Raw genomic sequence first — 17,362 nt, 5'->3', positions numbered from 1 at the left:
TCATGGCTGCCTGCAGATAAAGTGGAGGGTCTTAGGGGTCATTTAGCCTCCCTTAAAAGGCAGTGCAAGGTGTCGCTTTTGGAGTTGCAGCAGCTAGTGGGGCACCTCAACTTTGCATTCAAGGTTGTTGTGCCTGGCAGGGCCTTCTTGAGGCGGCTATGTGACACCATGGGGTCCCTGTGGCTGCCTCATCATAGAGTTTGGATTACCACAGGTATGCGTAAGGACCTGGAGGTGTGGGAAGAATTTTTGGAATCCTTTAATGGGATTTCATTTTGGTGGGAGGAATTGAAGATAGAAGCGGAGCTTCAAATTTCCTCTGATGCAGCGGGCGCCACTGGTTTCGGAGTGTATTTCCGGAGACACTGGTGCACGGAGCAGTGGCTCATGGCGTGGTTGGCCAATGGTTTCTGTTGGGACCTCACCTTTTTGGAGTTCTTTCCCATTGTAGTGGCAGTTTGGCTTTGGGGAGAACAGCTGGCCAACCACACAGTTCATTTCTGGTGCGATAACATGGCTGTGGTACATGTTATCAACTCCCTGTCATCCAAGTCTCCAGTGGTCATGAATCTGGGGCGGGTATTCATGTTGCGATGCCTTCGTTTGACCATTTTGTTCCTGGCAAGGCATGTTCTGGGAGTGTGCAATGGGGTGACGGACGCTCTATCTCATCAACAGATCAAGTGTTTTTGCCAGCTCGCTCCGGAAGCAGATCTGCAGCCAGTGCGTATGCCACGGGACCTTTGGCAGCTTGGGAAGCTGAAGCCAGTAGGGCGATTCGATCAGCTCTAGCACCAAGCACTCGGAAAGCTTATGATAGGGCGGTGGAGCAATTCCGGGTTTTTAGGAGCACGGCCGGGCTTTTGGATAGTTGGCCGGTTCTGGTGGTGCACATATTACAATTCTGCATTCATCAGAAGGGCAGAGGGTTGGGGCTCAGGTCAATTAAGGGACAATTGGCTGCACTTTCTTTTATAAGTAAATCGCAGGGCCTGGCTGAAGGCACTGGTGACTTCAGAGTGAGGAAGATGTTGGAAGGTTGGGCGAGGGAACATGGGCTGTGGGTGGATGCCAGACAGCCCATATCCCTGTCAGTGTTGAGTGGGCTTTACAGGGTTTGGCCGGATGTATGTTTATCTTCTTTTGAGGCAGCACTTTTTCATGCTGCCTCTTTGGTGGCCTTTTTTGGTGCACTACGGATCAGTGAGTTGGTGGTGCAGTCAAAAAAGGATACCTTGGAAAGGGTGCTTCAGGCTAGGGTTGTCAAATTCGAAGGGGGGCAAGCTTGGGTGACCGTAAGGTGGTCCAAGACGGACCAGCATCAGAGAGGCACAGTGATTATAATTGGGCGGTGTGCTTCACCAGAGCTGTGCCCTGTCACTGCATTGGAGTGGTATATACCATCAGGGGAGAAAGCGATGGCCCTTTATTTCACCATAGCGGAGGTTCCCCCCTAACTACGAATTTTGGGCGGTGACCGGTAAGGCACAGGCGAAGTTGGGGTTAGGGAGGGTTAAATTTGCTACACATTCATTCCAAATTGATTCCGTATCCACCATGGCTGCTATGGGTTACACCCCTTGGGCTATACAGCGATTGGGGCATTGGCGTTCGGCCACCTACCGGTCATATGTTCACCCGTTGGCCTTTCAGTGAGACCGGGGGTGATGGGCAGGTAGTTGCTATATTGCTTGTTGGCATGTATTTTTTGGGTTGTTGCTCTTTTCTGTTTTTCAGGTGCTGTGGCTTGTTGGGAGAGGCGTCGAATCCTCATCTGCGGGCACAGTATGATTTTTTGGGCTGCCCACCAGGCCAGGAGATCTCTGGTTGGCAGCCAGCTGGGTCTCAGTGAGTGGGCAACTGTGGAGTGGCTGGGTCGCCGACACCTGCGTTGCCTGGGGATCATGCCACTGTTGTTCCGCGAGAGGAGTGCACCTCCTCCACACATTTTAGTCATCTACCTTGGGGGCAATGACCTTGGGTTTATGAAGGAGAAGGCCCTTTCATTGCAGGCGCGGGATGATATGCGGGCCATCAAGCGGAGATGGCCAGGAATTCTGTTGGTGTGGTCAGCAATTCTGCCACACAGAGTCTGGCGGTATGCTTTGTCCCCTGCTGGGATACAGCGCGCCAGGTGCAAAACCAATAGGGCCTTGCAGAAAGTCAGGGAGGGGGGTTTAGGGATGTTTCTCCCCCATCCGACCACACGAGTCGAGGATGCCGCCTTTTATAGACCGGATGGGGTGCATTTATCCGAATTGGGTAACCAGGCTTTTTTGGAAGAGATTAGGCTGGGGTTGCGGTCGGCTCTGGGCCATCCAGTGGGTGCTAATGCCTAAGCAGAGGCTTGGCATTTGCGGTGGCAGGATGAGGTATGGGCTACAGTGTTTGTTCAGGGGAGCACCTATGGCCCTGCACCAGCAGGTGCAGGTGGTCTGTATGAACTGTATGAACTGCAGATGGGCTGTATGGCTCAATGCAAGGAGTGCAGAGGGATTGGTGCTGGCCTAGAGGGAGGTGGAGTTTGGGCCTGGCTGCTCAGCACCAGCCAGAATGTTGGGCTCGTGCTGGGGGCAGGGTGGCTCACCCTCCAAGGACAAGGTGGGGTTCTGTGGTTGACCCCAGGGCTTGTCCTGTTAGGCTTATACCCCTTGCCATTCTAGTTGATTAAGTTATCTTTAATAAAGCAGCCCGGTTTATCCAACATACTGTGTCAGCCTCTTTGTCAAGCATGAGATTTCAAAATAACCAGTCCTTGGATTTTGAAACAAAGTTAGGTTTATTGATAATCCATGTGGCTCATTCGAGCTGAAGATTGGGACTGATACTTTGTAACACTAGAATACAAGCTTTAAAATGGCACATCAAAGGTTCTATAAACAATCCTATATTCACATGTGAAATTTACTCTCTGGGTCCCTTATCTATATTGCGGCTAGCACATCCTGGGTTCAGGCCTTCCTAGGCCTGGGAACAAGTCCCAGGAGGTCTTATCTTCAAAGAGGACATTCCTGCATTTGTTAGTAAAAGCGAAAGAAGAAAGGTGGGGGTTGCTACTTTGATGTGCTCACACTTTAACTTTGGGTTAGTAGCATTTCTACAATCTGAATTCTCTAACATAAGAATAACAATTCTAAGGTCTGACTTCTGAAATATGGACGGGGTATACAATGCTTGACACTCTTTATTCCGACTGGGGGGGCAACTACTATTAATCTATGCTTGATATTTTCATGATTGCTTGAGGGTGCTAATTAATTCACTCTATTAACTGTCTCTGATTTCACCATATTTAATATGTCACTGCTCAGATTGGACACATTTCCTTAAACTAGTTGTAAAATCCAAGCCATTAGCTTTTCAATTGAAAGGCAGCAGCAGATTTTCCTTATACAATGGCCTGAGTTTGATACTAAAGTGTTAGGTAAGCTAACACTTAGGCCTAGAATATACACATATCTCTCTGATCATATATATTATATACATTAACATTAAAACACCCAAGGAATCCTCTCATAAGCACACAAAAGAAACATCTAAGCAATATTAAATTGGTTCAGCATTAACAGATAGAAATTCATACACATTAATTTATAATGAAATACATAAGACATTTTTGGGTGCCTGGATAATCTCCATGCACTGTGAAGAATCACTGCAATCCACACATCATCTACATTCATCATACCACAATTGCCTCACATTCTGTCACCCAATCAGGATATTTTTCTGGTGCAAAACAATAAATCTATATTTTGTGTGATATTACATGTCCTAAATGCATCATTTCACATAGTTACAGTTTTATTGCATGTAATATGTGGGTTTATTAGATTATAGAGGAAAAGAAGTTTTATTGTTATTTGATGTTTTTGTCTTATAAGTCACTTTGAGATTGTAACCATAATTGTACATTTATATAATTAGTACAACAGTTTTCAATTACATAGTTATTGTAAATATGGAGAAAGGGTGGGTTTAAACATTTTAAAATAAATCATTTTTTTGCATATGATAACTGCCATCTTATAACTGGAGTAAGTCAAACTCTAGAAAGATAATGGCTAATTGATAATGGATGGAATTTGATAGGAAGGTGACAATAATCAAGTTGACAAACATCTCTCCCAGAAAGGAAAAAAAAATCTGGTTTTAAGATGTTCAAAATTAACTTCAAAGCAATAAAAAAGAAAGAAATGAACAAACAACAAGCAAGCAAGCAAACAAGTGACAGCAAAACAGTCTCATCCAAAATCCATCTATGACCAAAAACTGAAATGTATGTCTAGAATAATTATACATGTTTTCTAACTCTCACTACTTCTTTTTCAAGTATTTGGGGACTACGGTGAAAAAAAAACTAGATCTGAGGTAGGTGTAATCAGTAATCGGAGATTTACATAATTAGTGTGACAGCTTTCAATTACATAATTATTGTAAATATGTGCAGTGATGCAATTAGGACTTGTAATTACAATGTGCAATTACATAATTAGTTGTTACAATGTGGTAAAATACCCTTGTGAAAGCAGGAGCTCTCTTATGCTGATACTATAGCTTACAAGAATAATATTGTGATATATCTAGGAAGGAGCTAACATTTTAATATGAATTCAGCTATACCTAGTTTATGTTTATAGCTCACAAATGAATGTTAAAAGTCAAGAAAATTTTGCCATTGTGCTTAGGGAAGATGTGGTTGTCTCCCTAAGCAAGGGTATTTCAGTGTTCTGCAGTCAGTACAGACATTAAACCACCATGTTATTTACACTCCATAAAATAGCCTAAGAATTAAGCATAGTTAAAGGCAGCATGATAATAAAAAAAAATTTCCAGTAGAGATTTTCTGTTACATCTAACAGATTATAAAGACTACATACTGTAAGCATTAGTTTTAATGGAAAATAAAATGTTCAATAATATATATGGATTTCCTCCCATGTTCTTTAGTCACAGGGAAGACATTTACTGCATGGCCATGGATCAGAGAAGAGACATGGCCATAGATAAAAAAGAAGCAGAAGAGGAGACAGGTAACATTGTTGAAGATATGTTTTTGGAAGTTATACAGAACATTCAGCGCTCATAGCACTTCACATATATTATCTTGTTCTGCTCTTTACAACAGCTTTGAAATGTAGACCAATACAATTATCTTCATATTTCAGAATAAGAAAGCTAAGGCTACCTTGTGCGTTTGTGACAGAGATTAGGACTGAGGATCACCCAGATCACATCTCATTCTCTTTGTCACAACAGTACATTAACTTCTGATGAGCAGGAACATAACCTATAAAACTGAGTCGCCTCAGTTCCCATTATATAGAAATCAAAGCACACCTCAAAAGATACTGAATGTTTTACTGTAATTGTCCGGGTTTATATTTCCCTTGGTGCACTAGTTTAGTTGTTGAATGATAAGAGATCTAGGATAAGAACAGCAATTAAGGGAGACAGACATCAACTAGGGCTCTGAAGGGTGGGAATCTTTATTGGATCTTTATTGGTTGAGGATCCCAGCCAATCACCAGAACCAGAATTATGAACATTTAAGAACACTCTGTTCAGGTACTTGTCTTATCAGCTGTGACCTTCAGTAAGGTAATGTATGATGAGCTGGATTCTTCAGAGCAACACAGAGATGGAGAGGTGTTGTAAGCCTAAATGCCCTAAAAATGAGGTTGGGGAATTATCAGGTGGGCACCTGGCTCACTAGGGATCTTTTACCAATGTATACAAGAATACACATCCAGAAAAGTAATGCTTAAATATTTGGGACTCTAATTTAGTAAAACCAATTACAATTTATTAGGAAAAGTATAGACTTCCATACAGATAAAATACTCATAAAATCACACATACAGTCCTAGGAAAGATAGATAGATAGATAGATAGATAGATAGATAGATAGATAGATAGATAGATAGATAGATAGATAGATAGATAGATAGATAGATAGATAGATAGATAGAGGAACATGAGGGTAGACACACAGGGTGATATTTACCTATCGTAGTCTTCAAGGAAGGCTCCAATGGCAACAAAAGAGGACGGGGGAAATGGACCCAAAACTGTGGCCAGAATTGGGGATGGATCTAGACAGCAGAACTGGGGTACTGCTAGATGCACACACTTAAAAATGTTGGGTCAGAGGTTATAAAGCTTCCCCTGAGCCCCAAGGTGGTGGGAGGTCCAGAGGCGGATGACAGGTGGTCAGCTGGTGTATGACCTCAGAAAAAGGGGTGGCTCTGCAGTGACCATAAGGGCTGGACTTATGCAGTAGCCAATAGCCAGTTAATTGGCAACCCCTGGTTGGATGCTCATAGCTAACCAATGAGCAGACTTGGCCTTAGCTATCTGATTGGACTTCCGGGGAACAAAGGGCCAAGGTGGGAGGCTCCAAGGTGACCATGAAAGGAAAGAATGTGTGACATTCCTGGGGTGGGGGTAACTGAAAGCTATTAAACATACCAAAAAGGTGTCAATAGATGGCCAAATTGCTACCTAAGGTGGCACCCAATCTATACAAAGACGCTTGGCTCTGCATGATGCTGTTCTTCCTCTTCTTTATTCCTTTGCTGGTGCCATCTTTTGTCTTGGTTCCAATGAACAAAGGCTGAGGCAGTCTAGCAAATTCCCCTCCTGGGGTGAGTTTGATTGCCTTATGCACAGGTGACATCTATTGTGTACGTGAGCATCCTGCTTTGCTTCCTGGTCAGCACTCTTCCAGAAGCGCTGAGTGCTTGCTGCAACATTATTAATGCTCACATAAGTCCCTTATATTCAGGTAGAAAAAAACCCCACATTTCTTGGCTGATATGTGTGAGTTGAATCTCCAGGCGGCCTGGCAACCGTACTGGTGATCACGATGTCCATGTGTATGAAAAGTAGGGGGCTTTTTGCTCACAGCGTGTTGTTCTCAGCTTAACCAAGATCTGATCTTGTTACCTCACTATTCTTAGTACATATGTAAAATTTTCTAAAATGCTCACTTGGGAACAATTACATCTAATGTTTTAAACTTTCATAACTGTTTTTTAAGACAAACTGTTTTTTAAGAAACAGGCATTTATGCTAGGTAAACATATTGCCAACAATAATACCTTAACATCTTTATTTAAATATTTCAAATCTAAGTAATCCTTAGAAAGTCTCATATACTAGCATATTATTGTTTTGCAAGGCAAGGACTGGAATTTCAATAAATACATTTAAAATATACTTACTATATTGGCAGTTCCTTCCCATAAATTCACCTGGGCACTCACAGGAATAATTAGCTACAAGGTCTGTACAAATTCCACCATTCTTGCAAGGCTCAGCTTCACATTCATTCACATCTGTAGGGAATGGTCAAGGAAAGTGTTAGACAAAATTAAGAAAATGTACTTTCAAAATAAGAAGTAAGATACTTTGTAAAGTTGTGTATGGTTGGGGTACTGCTAGCAAACATTTTCAGTGAATTGTATGTTAGCTCAAAAGCAGTTGAATGATACAGAAATTTTAGAGCACGCCCCCCCCCCCCCAAAAAAACTCCATTAAGTGCCTGAAAATATGTATATTAAGAATATATGGTGAAATATAACCAGTCAGCATTTTAAAAGTGCCATTGGATTTATTAAAAGTCGGGCATGAGCTGAACTCCTTTCATTTAAATGACAGGACAAAAGTAGATGAAATTTTGGGAGCTTCATAAATGGATTGCCTCTGTGTGTGTGGGGGTTCTAAAGAGTTCAAAGCAATTGCAACAGAAGGAAATAATAAACTGGATCATAAAAATGGTGCCAGAGGAGGAGAATTTTGTGGAAATTCATGCCTGTTTAGGACAGGATTTCTAACAGACACACTGAGATTCCTGAAAATGGTCAGCATACCTCATCCAGTTAATGAGGCAGACACAGTTACACTATTGTTAGACTTCTATTGCTGCCATTTGCCATGTGAATGACATGTGGACACTGCTTTTGTGTGAAATGTACTGCCAAAACAACGCTGAGTCCACTGCAAATATTGGTTGAAAATTAAAACTTTATAAATTATATAAACAGTCTTTAATCCCACCCCCACCCCCAGTAATTGCCTTTAGTATACACAGGGATAGAAATCTTAGTGATTCCATTAACTTATTTTGTGTGTAATTTCACACTTTAAAAGCATGCCTTCAGGACAATGATTCCCATCATCTCCTTGAACCTTATTGCTATAATTGACTGTTTATACAACTAGCACTTTGACAACTGATTTTCTTTAAATGTTGCTATAAAAAGAAATCACATTAAAGAGAAAGAATAAAAATATAACAATAGTAAGAGAAATAGTTTAAATTTATAAAAATATTTAATACTGCAAATAGAATTAAGATGTAGTTCAGATTTACTGCTGTAGATGTAAATCCATCATTAGCCAGTCCTGTTAATGGTGTGCCATCCTGGGAACATTTGTCTGATATCAGGGTTATGAAGAAACAAGTAATTTACATGATTCTCCTCTCCTTTTTTTTTTCTTATCATAACAACTTTTGAGGCAGATTAGGCTGAAAATATGCACCTAGCCCAAAATCAACCAGTGAGCTTCAACAGCAAGATCAGGATTTGAACCTGAGTCTCCCAGACCCTGTCTAGCAATGATCACTGATTGAATCCATTTGTTAAAGCTACAGGCACTCCTTTTCTCATTCAGATTATTTTAAAATCACTTTTAAAAAAAGATTTTAGTTTTTCTGCAAGCCTAGGGCATTGTTCAGGATTGTAGAAAGATCTGTCCTGCCCCAATAGCTGGATTTAAGATACTCAGATTTGACTGACTTAGCTATTAGAATATGCAAGAGGAAACCTGCAAGGACTTGTGGGGGGCATTTCATTTCCCATATTTCCTCTTGCCCCTCCCTGAAAGCCCCCATAGACTCTCCCAGGGCTGGCTCTAGACTGTCTGGCACCCTAGGCAAGGTTAACTTCTGACAGCCCCCCTTGCACTGATAACATCACTAGACCCTAGGCAGTCACCTAGTTTGCCTAGTGGCAGAGCCAGCCTTGGCCTCTCCCCTTTCCATCTCTTCTTCCCACTGAACAGCTAACCTATCATTATCTGTCCCTCTGTCTTCAGCCTTCCTTCCCTACTTCAGCAGCATCTACCTAGGAAAACTATGGCACAGTTGTGTGGTGCCAGCCATCAGGCCAGGCCCACTTGTATGGTAGAACACCCAGGTCCAGTGCATGGGAGTAAGGCCATGTAGATGGCTGCCTTGGGCACTGCATGGCCTACAGGGTGCCGCAAGGCTCCCCTCCCCACATGCCAGCTGGTGCAGCTCTTCCTCTTTCCTCCACCTGAAACTCGGGCAGAAGAAAGAGGCAGTTCGGCTTCACTCTCTGGCTGCCTCCCCTGCAGGAGTGGAAGCCCGAAGGTGAAGAGGACACCTGAGCTGGCTCTTTCCCCCACCCGAGACTCGGGTGGAGGAAAGAGGTGCAGGAAGGTTGAGGGGGTGGGCGTTTGCCTGGAGGGCTCCTTCAGAAGAGCCCTCCCTGCAAATGGTACTGGGGGCCCTCCCCCACTGAGGGGGGGTGGTGGAGCCTGCCGCCCTTTCAGACTTTGCCGGTGTCTCCCGAGCCTTGGGAGTCCTTGTCAAAGTTGGGGGGGGGGGTGTTGACAGTGATGTCATTGTGACATCATTGGCACACGCACTTTGTGTGTGCTAAGATAACAGGGGGGGGCAGAGGATCGCAGTCTGGCCTAGGGGCACAGGCACCCCTAGCATCGAACCTGAGAACACCCTCAAGGACTCAGGGAAACACATTACTTTCCCTTTTCCCACATTTCCCCTTTTGCTCCTTCTGTCAACCCCCATATCTTATCTCCTTTCCCTGACTCATTCTTTCCTTCTCAGCCATTTATCAACATGTCTTTTATCTCCCTTCCATCTTGAGCTGTATTTATTATTTATTTCATTTATACTTCACCTTTCTTCACTGTGGGGACCAAAGCAGCTTACATCATTTTCCTTTCCTCCTTTTTCTCCTCATAACAACTCTATGGAGAACACAACATCATTTAGTGAGCTCCCATGATTGAAATCTAGGTCTTCCACACCCTACTTGGAAGCACTAACCGCTATTCCACACTGTCTTTCATACCACTGTATGAACAGTGCTGCTGTTGAACAATAGCAAGCATCTGTGCCTAGGTGAGTAATGCAAGTTGGATGGTATCAAGTCACTCAGTGGTTGCTGCCAGGCCCTGATAAGTGCTCCCTCAAAGACCAAAACAGCACTGGAAAGGGCTCAGCCACTCCCCCTGTCTTTTGCTGACAAATACCAAGCCTAGATTCTGTGGTTGTTTAGCAACTGCCAATAAGGGCTTCTGTAAGTAGTCCTATCATTTTGCATTTTTTTAAAAAAAGACCCACCATGTATTCTTTTTTAGGCTTCAGAGTTTACTTTGCTGAGTTATTTTGCAGGTTAGCAGAAAGATCTGTCTTGTCTGTTCAGAGCTCCACTCACGAGATTTTTCTATTAATATAAAATTGGGGCCTCATGATAATTGCAGGGAGGGGTCCACTACAGGTCTTAGTTTTATTTCCTCCCTGCATTGCTGCCACTGTGCCTGGCTTTTCACTCCCCACACCAGTGAGCACCATGCAGCTCATGGCAGCTGGATCCACTAAGGCTTCTCCCCAACCCCCTCAATGACCATGCTGGCAAACCTTGCACATCACCCAGCCTCTGTGCCCATTGAGGTTCCCTCCCCAATCAATGCTGGCAAGCCCTGCATGACTCTGAGCTGCTGAACTTGCCAAGGTTTTTCCTCTCACACCATCAATGGCAGCAAGCCCCATGTGCCTCCTGGCTGCAGGGCTCTCTTCCCACAGTTGACAACAGTGACAGTGAGCCCTGCATAGCTCTCAGCCTCCAGGGGTTTCTCTCTGCCACCAATAATGATGCTGGTGAGCCCTACATGGCTCCCAGCCCCCGAAGGCTTCTCCCACCTATCAGCAACAACAGCAGGTGGAGGCAGGAGGAGCATTGTCCCTCGGGAGGGAGTAGATGCAGATGTGACAGAAAAGAATTATGCAAAATGGTGAATTGAATTTCAATAGAAACAAGTTCAGACTTTAGTGTTTTGAATGGTTCAGGGAGGGTAATGACAGATTTAAAACTGTGCACAATATTAATTTGCATTATTTTGAGGGAAGTCTAACAAATGCAAGTCCTCCAAACATTTTTGCTAGCCAGCCTCTGGGTAGGGAAGCTGTTGCAAGTTTCCTCATCTGAATTTCTGCACATATTTGTGGGATCTTATTTTGTTAGCAGAGTGGAACTGATGATATCAGAAACTACTGTTCTTCCATAATTGTACTGCGCAATTGGCACAGAGCAAACACAAAAGGATAAAAGTATTTCATTTCCCCCTCTTGTTACTAAATGCACTGGAGTATTCTTGTGATATAAATCAATGATTTCATTGGTTTCTGCACAAATAATATATATTATATATTAACTGTGCAACATTTACCAGAACAATTATTATGAATGCTTTTAGAACTCAGAAAAAATGGTGATAGCATGCTCATAGCTTGCAAAATATAGGGGAAGGTAGAGGAAATTCCAAAATAACCTATTAAGGATTTGTTTTCCCTTTGATGAAAGTGAAGCAGAGTTATATGTGGAACAAAACAGCAAAAGTTTAATACACTAAAATATGGACATCTGCTCACCATATACCTGAAAGCACATCACACAGTTCATCACACAAATGCAAAACTCTCTGATGCTTGAAGCTGACTGTGTAAAAGGCCACCTGGAAAATTGTTATAAATGGCACTGAAGTCTTTGGATAAAGTGTGAGTGCAATAATTTAAAGTTTTAAGGGTATGTTTCTTTAAATATTTGGTAAGTTGCAGAAGAACAAAAGGGTGAAAGAAGGGGAAGAGTGAGTGAGATGACTGGACCAAGAGTGTATAGATGGAGCCATGAAGTGTGTATGGAGAGAGAGAAGGAAGAAGTTTTTGGGCTGTCAGCAGTTAGCAGTCTACAGAGTCTGACAAAGCAGTCTCTTGAATCCAGCAGAGTGCTGTGAAAAGTATTTGGATTCTAGGGAAGGAAAGTAGAATACTTATAGAGGACATATTACTGACTAGAGAGAGTCAAATCCTAATATTGTCCAAATATTATAAGAGTGTAGGGGAAAAGCTGACAGAAACCTGAGATAAAAGAAAAGGAAATAGGTAACTGAGTAATATACATTAAAGGAAACATGACAGATCCCATTAATTATTTAGTCCCTGTGGTTTAAGGGAATGTAATCGTTTATTATAGAATGCAAGGATGGTATTACATGTGCTTTTCAGTTTTCCCTACTGGTTCATTCTATTCAGAATATCATAAGAAATTTTTGGTTTGTTGTTCAGAACTTGCCAGGATGTTGAAATGTACCTAGATTGGGTTTTAGGAAAGCTAAAAGTATTGGGGACACCTCAATTAAAACAGATTTAACATCTAAGAGTGAAGCAAATGCTGGAACGGGTGGGCACTTTCACTGTAGCGGGTGTGCCACTTGTTCAGCATGCTTACAAATCAAAGAATATACTGACCCCAGCTCAGGTTATAAAATAGTTCTCAAGGAAACTACTACATGTGGGACTAAGATGTGCATTTATGCAATTTTTTTATGCCCGTGTTTAAAAATCTATGTCGGAAGCATGACACGTGTCATACGAACACGCATGTTGTAACACAAATCCCGTGTTAGAAACAATGTTAGAAACAATGAGGCTCCGCTTGGGGAGCATTTCTGGACTTTTAAATACAATGTGGACTTTTTGAGATATTTTGTTATTTTTTTGCCCAAACAACACAGTAAGTGTGACACTGTTAAATGTTTACACCAATGGTCTTTCCATTGGATTAATAATGAGGGGACAGCTAAGCAGTCAAATGTTAATAATACTAATAATACTAATACTAATAATACTAATACTAATAATCCCCTAATAATAATTAGTGGAGGGACGGTGGCTCAGTGGTAGAGCACCTGCTTGGGAAGCAGAAGGTCCCAGGTTCAATCCCTGGCATCTCCAAAAAAGGGTCCAGGCAAATAGGTGTGAAAAACCTCAGCTTGAGACCCTGGAGAGCCGCTGCCAGTCTGAGAAGACAATACTGACTTTGATGGACCAAAGGTCTGATTCAGTAGAAGGCAGCTTCATATGTTCATATGTTCATATGTTCAATACTCCACAAGCCCGGCAAGTCTGATTAATGAGTTCAACTGATTTCAACTTCCTATTTCTGTTGCTAAAGTTCTCAGGTGCTGCTCAGCATGGAATTTAGTATTTTAGAAAGTATATATACATTAAATTGGTGGATACTTTAAGCTCCTTACCCACATGCAAGGGGAAAAAATCTAAATCTGGTCAAATAAAACCTTTTTGCCTCCATCTCTTCTGTTTACTAACAAGCAATATCTTCACCAGGGGTCATTTTATAGAAAAGCTTCTTGTCTCCACCTCTTTTGTTTACTAACATGCAATATCTTCACCAGGGGTTGTTTTGAAGAAAAATAGGTTGTGGAGCTTATTAGCATAACTTATTAACATATGCACCCTCCCACCAGCCAAAAGCAACCCAACACAAGAAAGGAGAACCCTGGGTGATCGAGACCTGCTTGGATTGGCTAGAAATCCAGCCAACCCAAGCAGGCCTCGCTCACCTGGGGCTCTCCTTGGCTGCCCACCCCCACAGTCAAAAGGCCAGCAAGTCACCTGCCACCCAAAATCACATAAGAAGTGGGGGTGGTGTGGACTTCTCCAGGGGTTAATGAGGGCTGCTGGGGGTGTGTCAAAGCTCCTGGTGGCTGGCTGGCTGCTCGCTCTCCTAATCCAGGGATTGTTATGCAGCTACATCTACTATTCAATGGACAAGGTACAGAATGTAGGTGGGGAGGAGGAGGAGGAACCATCAGAAAGGTCCAGGAGCTGCGTTCCTGTGAGCTTCTGCTGAATTCAAGGCCTGATCTTCACAATTAAAATTTTACAGTACATTTTTTGTAGCAAGAACTCCTTTGCATATTAGGCCGTCTAATGTAGCCAATCCTTCAAGAGCTTCTAGGGCTCTTATTACAGGGCCTACTCTAAGCTTTTGGAGGATTGGCTACATCAGGGGTGTGTGGCCTAACAAGCAAAGGAGTTCCTGCTACAACTCCCCCACTGAATTTTGCAGGGTTTATTTTTAGCACTTGGACAAAAAGCGTCCCCGTCACTCAACATTTTATAGATACTGATACTTCCATGGAGTCCATTGGTGTCCCATGTTCACTTTTCAGTAAGTTATTTCATGTTCAGCCTATGCTTTCTTCAGAAGCACTACTTTAAAACTGTAGTATGTAGCAAATAAAAGAAGGCGAGAGGGAACAGAACGTACAGAATAGCAGACTACAGAGTAAACTAACTAAATCACAAGCACATTGTTGATATATTTAAATTAAACTTTGAAAACTGCATGATGGTTGATGAATTATACACAAGCTGCCCCTGTCAAGTACTAAACAGGACAGAATATATTAGCAGATGTGCCTTAATGCTATGGATAAACTGAGTTCTGATAAGATTATAAAATATATTGTCCTTTGGCAAATATCAGTTCAAATCCTTTTTTGTGTAATAGACGCTTAACTACACATAAGCTTTCCAGATCAGCAAAACTCTGTGACCAATATTTTAAAAGATAGGAAATTAAAGATATTTAGGAGGATGACACCAGTTGGCCATTCTTTCTGCACTAAAACAAACATAAAATCCTCATTCTGAAAACATTGATATTGCATAGCTGTCAACAGAAAGTGATCTCAATGGTCTGTAGGCATAATTCCTAATCAATAATAAAAACACAGGTATGAGCCATGATAACTAAATGGAACTTCCATGTTCAAAGGCAATAAACCTGAGTTCCAGGTGCAATCAGCCATTTCTTCTATAATAGAGAAACAGGAGACAGTCAGGAGGGGAGAAATGATGCTGAAGTCTGTATTTCCAATAGGGGAGAAAGATGGAGTTGGCTGGGGCCACAGGGAGCAGGCCAGCAAATTACAAATAAATTTAGAACTGTTGGGGGAAAGGTTTTACAATGCTTCTAATAATTTTCCAAGCCCTTACTAATGTGAGCCTGAGGATCTATATGATTTGTGGACTGAAACTTGCCATTTAATCCTAAACAGAATCACATCATTCTAAATACATTGGCTGCACTGGGTTTAGAAGGATGCAGCTCCGATAGAATGGCACTGTAAAAGTTGCATAAATGCTCACCAGGTAATTAAAATTTCATCACCAGTCTATTCTTCATATGGTTAATATCTGAAGCAGCTTCCATATGGAATCTCTACACTGCATGGCAATTTCTGTGGTAACAGACTCAACATAATATGAGGGAAATACTGGCCTTCACAGGATTGACATGATGTGTAGCCTTACACTTAAAACTCTGCAATACATAAATCTGATTTACATGCCAAATGGGCCTAGGAAGGAAGAGAACCAGTTTGGTGTAGTGGTTAAGTGTGCAGACTCTTATCTGGGAGAACCGGGTTTGATTCCCCACTCCTCCACTTGCACCTGCTAGCATAGCCTTGGGTCAGCCATAGCTCTGGTAGAGGTTGTCCTTGAAAGGGCAGCTGCTGTGAGAGCCCTCTACAGCCCCACCCACCTCACAGGGTGTCTGTTGTGGGGGAGGAAGGTAAAGGAGATTGTGAACCGCTCTGAGACTCTTCAAAGTGGAGGGCAGGATATAAATCCAATATCTTCTTCTTTCTTCAAGTCCTTTTCTCCACCTCCCATAATACTAGAACTTGGGATCATCCACTGAAGCTGAAGGGTAGGAGATTCAGGACAGACAAAAGGAAATATTTCTTTACACAGAATATAGTTAAATTGTGGAATTTGCTGCCACAGGATGTAATAATGGCCGCCAGCTTGGAGGGCTTTGAAAAAGGGAATGGACAAATTCATGATGGACTGGATTATCAATAGCTACTAATCATGATGGATTTCTATTTATTCCCATACCAGAAGTAATACACCTCTTTAAATCAGTTTCTGGGGAACACAGGCAAGATGATGCTATTTCAGTCTTCCTGTTTGTGGACTTACTAGAAGTAGCTGATTGACCACTGTGTGAACAGAATGCTGGACTAGATGGGCCTTTGGTATGATCCAGCATGGCTTTTCTTATGTTGTCCTGTCCTGGGAAGTCAGAAAAACTCCAGGGTCGTTTTCGCACTTAGCGTTTGCTCCCCTTATTCCACGGCGCAATTATGTCCGGCTCATTTTCCTCGTTTTCGCACATGGACTCATTTGCGGAGTCGCTTTCCATGAAGCCCCGGCTCAAATCGTTTTCCCACTGGCATCGACTTGAGTTCGATGCCCTGTCAATCATTTTTTTTAAGTGCAAGTCTGGTTGCGTAAGGACGTAATAACGTAACATCGAGCAGTCACAGCTGTTCCTTCCCCTTCTTTTCGTGGACAAACCGCATCACGTGTGCTGCTTCTGCTTATGGATTGGCTGCAGCTGTAGTATCCTCCACAGCCCTTTATGTATTAACAGAAGCATTCACAGTGGAGAATCCTAGCACTAGATTCCCCCCCCCCCAAATTCTGAAGTTGCGAAATATCGCAATAACGAAGAGAGAGAAATCGAGGGGTTTGTGTGTGTGTGTGTGTGTGTGGCAGCTTCTTCCTTTCCCAGCCTCGCTCCCTCCCGGGTGGCGAAGCTGGGATTTCCTCCGCGCTCTTCCCCCTCCCCGGCTGGCGCTTGCAATGGGGACCTGACTGATTCCTGCTGCCAGAGCTCCCCCCCCGCCCCATTCTCTCCTTCCCCTTCTGTGGCACGTGTGAAGAGCGAGCTCGCGTCTATTTTCTAACCGAGCGGAATGTAGCCAGGGAGAAGAATGCAGGACTCCAACTTCCCATTTTATACATGGCGATTTTGTGCAGGTCCAGAAATCCTGGTGGCACAGCTGAGGGAGGCATTGCCTTTTTAAAACACACACACATGAACGCTTTGGCCCGCGCCGGCACTAGATTTCCCCCCCCCCAACAATGTATAATGTAGTTGCGAGATAACGCAACAGCGAAATAACGCAACTAAAGTCAATAATAATAATAAAAAATTCTAACGAAACCAATTGAAGTGGCAATTGAGGCTATTCCAGGAGGGGTTTTTTTTTGTATTTGTTAATTTCGAAATATCGCTATTACGCAAGAAATATGAAGTTTTTAAAAAAATGGCCGTGCGGGCACTTTTGGGAAGCGCCGCGAATGGCTGATGATTGGCCAAGGGGGTGGATGGGGTGGGAGGACAGAAAGGGAGAGGGTGACGCC

The 17,362-nt window shown here is 42.8% G+C and overlaps 1 protein-coding gene across 1 annotated transcript in view; it reads right to left on the bottom strand.

Moving 5' to 3' along the window:
- Nucleotides 1-17,362, bottom strand: part of EDIL3 (EGF like repeats and discoidin domains 3) — a 439,981-nt gene that overhangs the window by 159,168 nt on the left and 263,451 nt on the right. Inside the window, exon 5 of the mRNA XM_060235733.1 lies at nt 7,227-7,340. Within this exon, the coding sequence (XP_060091716.1) occupies nt 7,227-7,340 (114 nt within the window). The remainder of the gene's footprint in view (nt 1-7,226; nt 7,341-17,362) is intronic.

The sequence above is a fragment of the Heteronotia binoei genome, chromosome 4 (genome assembly GCF_032191835.1).
Source record: "Heteronotia binoei isolate CCM8104 ecotype False Entrance Well chromosome 4, APGP_CSIRO_Hbin_v1, whole genome shotgun sequence".
In the NCBI taxonomy this organism is placed as follows: Eukaryota; Metazoa; Chordata; class Lepidosauria; order Squamata; family Gekkonidae; genus Heteronotia; species Heteronotia binoei.
Note: the sequence above shows the minus strand (reverse complement) of the source record. Positions and strands in the feature narration are given on the sequence as shown.